At 37.2% G+C, this 1,442-nt stretch overlaps 1 protein-coding gene across 1 annotated transcript; it reads left to right on the top strand.

The window, feature by feature from the left end:
- Positions 1 to 939, top strand: LOC100914331 (olfactory receptor 5M9). The gene has a single exon (XM_003773894.1). It carries the CDS (start codon positions 1 to 3, stop codon positions 937 to 939), a length of 939 nt encoding a protein of 312 aa, XP_003773942.1.
- The last annotated feature ends 503 nt before the right edge of the window (positions 940 to 1,442 follow it).

Genomic DNA, 1,442 nt, shown 5'->3' with positions numbered 1-1,442 from the left:
ATGCCAAGCCCAAATTATACAGATGTGACTGAATTCATCCTTTTGGGTCTAACTAATCGCCAAGAACTTCAGGTCCTGTTTTTTGTGGTATTCTTAGTTGTATATGTTATCACTCTGGTGGGGAATCTTGGAATGATCATGCTAATCAGTGTCAGTCCCCAACTTCAGAGTCCCATGTACTTCTTTCTCAGCCATTTGTCTTTTGTGGATGTATGGTTTTCTTCTAATGTCACCCCAAAGATGTTGGAAAACTTATTATCCAAGACCAAAACCATTTCCTATGTTGGGTGTTTAATACAATGTTATTTTTTCATTGCTCTTGTCCATGTAGAGGTGTACATCCTGGCTGTGATGGCCTTTGATCGATTTATGGCCATCTGCAATCCCCTGCTCTATGGGAGCAAAATGTCAAGGACAGTTTGTATTCGGTTAATCTCAGTACCTTATGTTTATGGCTTTTCAGTAAGCCTCATTTGTACCCTATGGACTTATGGTTTGTATTTCTGTGGAAACTTTGAAATCAACCACTTCTATTGTGCAGATCCTCCACTCATCAAGATAGCCTGTGGTGGTATCCATATCAAGGAATATACCATGATTGTCATAGCAGGAATTAATTTCACATATTCGCTCTCTGTGGTGCTGATCTCTTATACATTTATTGTTGTAGCCATCCTTCGCATGCGCTCTGCAGAAGGGAGAAAGAAGGCTTTCTCCACCTGTGGCTCTCACCTCACCGCTGTTACTATGTTTTATGGAACACTCATTTTCATGTATCTCAGGCGCCCCACAGAAGAGTCTGTAGAACAAGGGAAAATGGTGGCTGTGTTTTATACCACTGTCATTCCTATGTTGAACCCCATGATCTATAGTCTGAGGAATAAGGATGTAAAAGAGGCAATGAACAAAGCTATTAATGGATCTTGTTTTGTGAAATAATTCAAAGAATCAATTGTCTTCAAATATGAAACATGCAATATAATAATAATAATAATAATAATAATAATAATAATAATAGGACTCTAGAGTTGTGAGGGATGACAATGTTCAAAAAGCGTAACAGCAATTTGTCTCTGATGAATAATCATATACTTTGATGGCTCCAGGTGGTGCTGTATGTAAAGCATGGAGCCAGTAAGAGCTGTATCTCAGACTCTTGATAGTTGCCTGATTCTGGGCATGCATTTTAATCTCTGATTTCCTTAGGTTCCTTAATTGCAATAGAGGGATGATTAAAAATCAACTTTACAGTGATTTGTCAGGATCAATGAGATAATAATTGAAATTCAGTTGGCATTGTGTCTGGCACATAATAAGGTATTTATAAGAATTTGTTATTGCTATTGCTGTTACTGTTATTATTCTTACAAGATTTATTTCAAATGCTACTTTGTAGTACAGGAGGACCTTTATGACACCCCTTGCTACTATTTTTTTTTTTT

Source organism: Sarcophilus harrisii, chromosome 6 (genome assembly GCF_902635505.1).
Source record: "Sarcophilus harrisii chromosome 6, mSarHar1.11, whole genome shotgun sequence".
Classification (NCBI taxonomy): Eukaryota; Metazoa; Chordata; class Mammalia; order Dasyuromorphia; family Dasyuridae; genus Sarcophilus; species Sarcophilus harrisii.
This window is presented reverse-complemented; position numbering and strand designations above follow the sequence as displayed.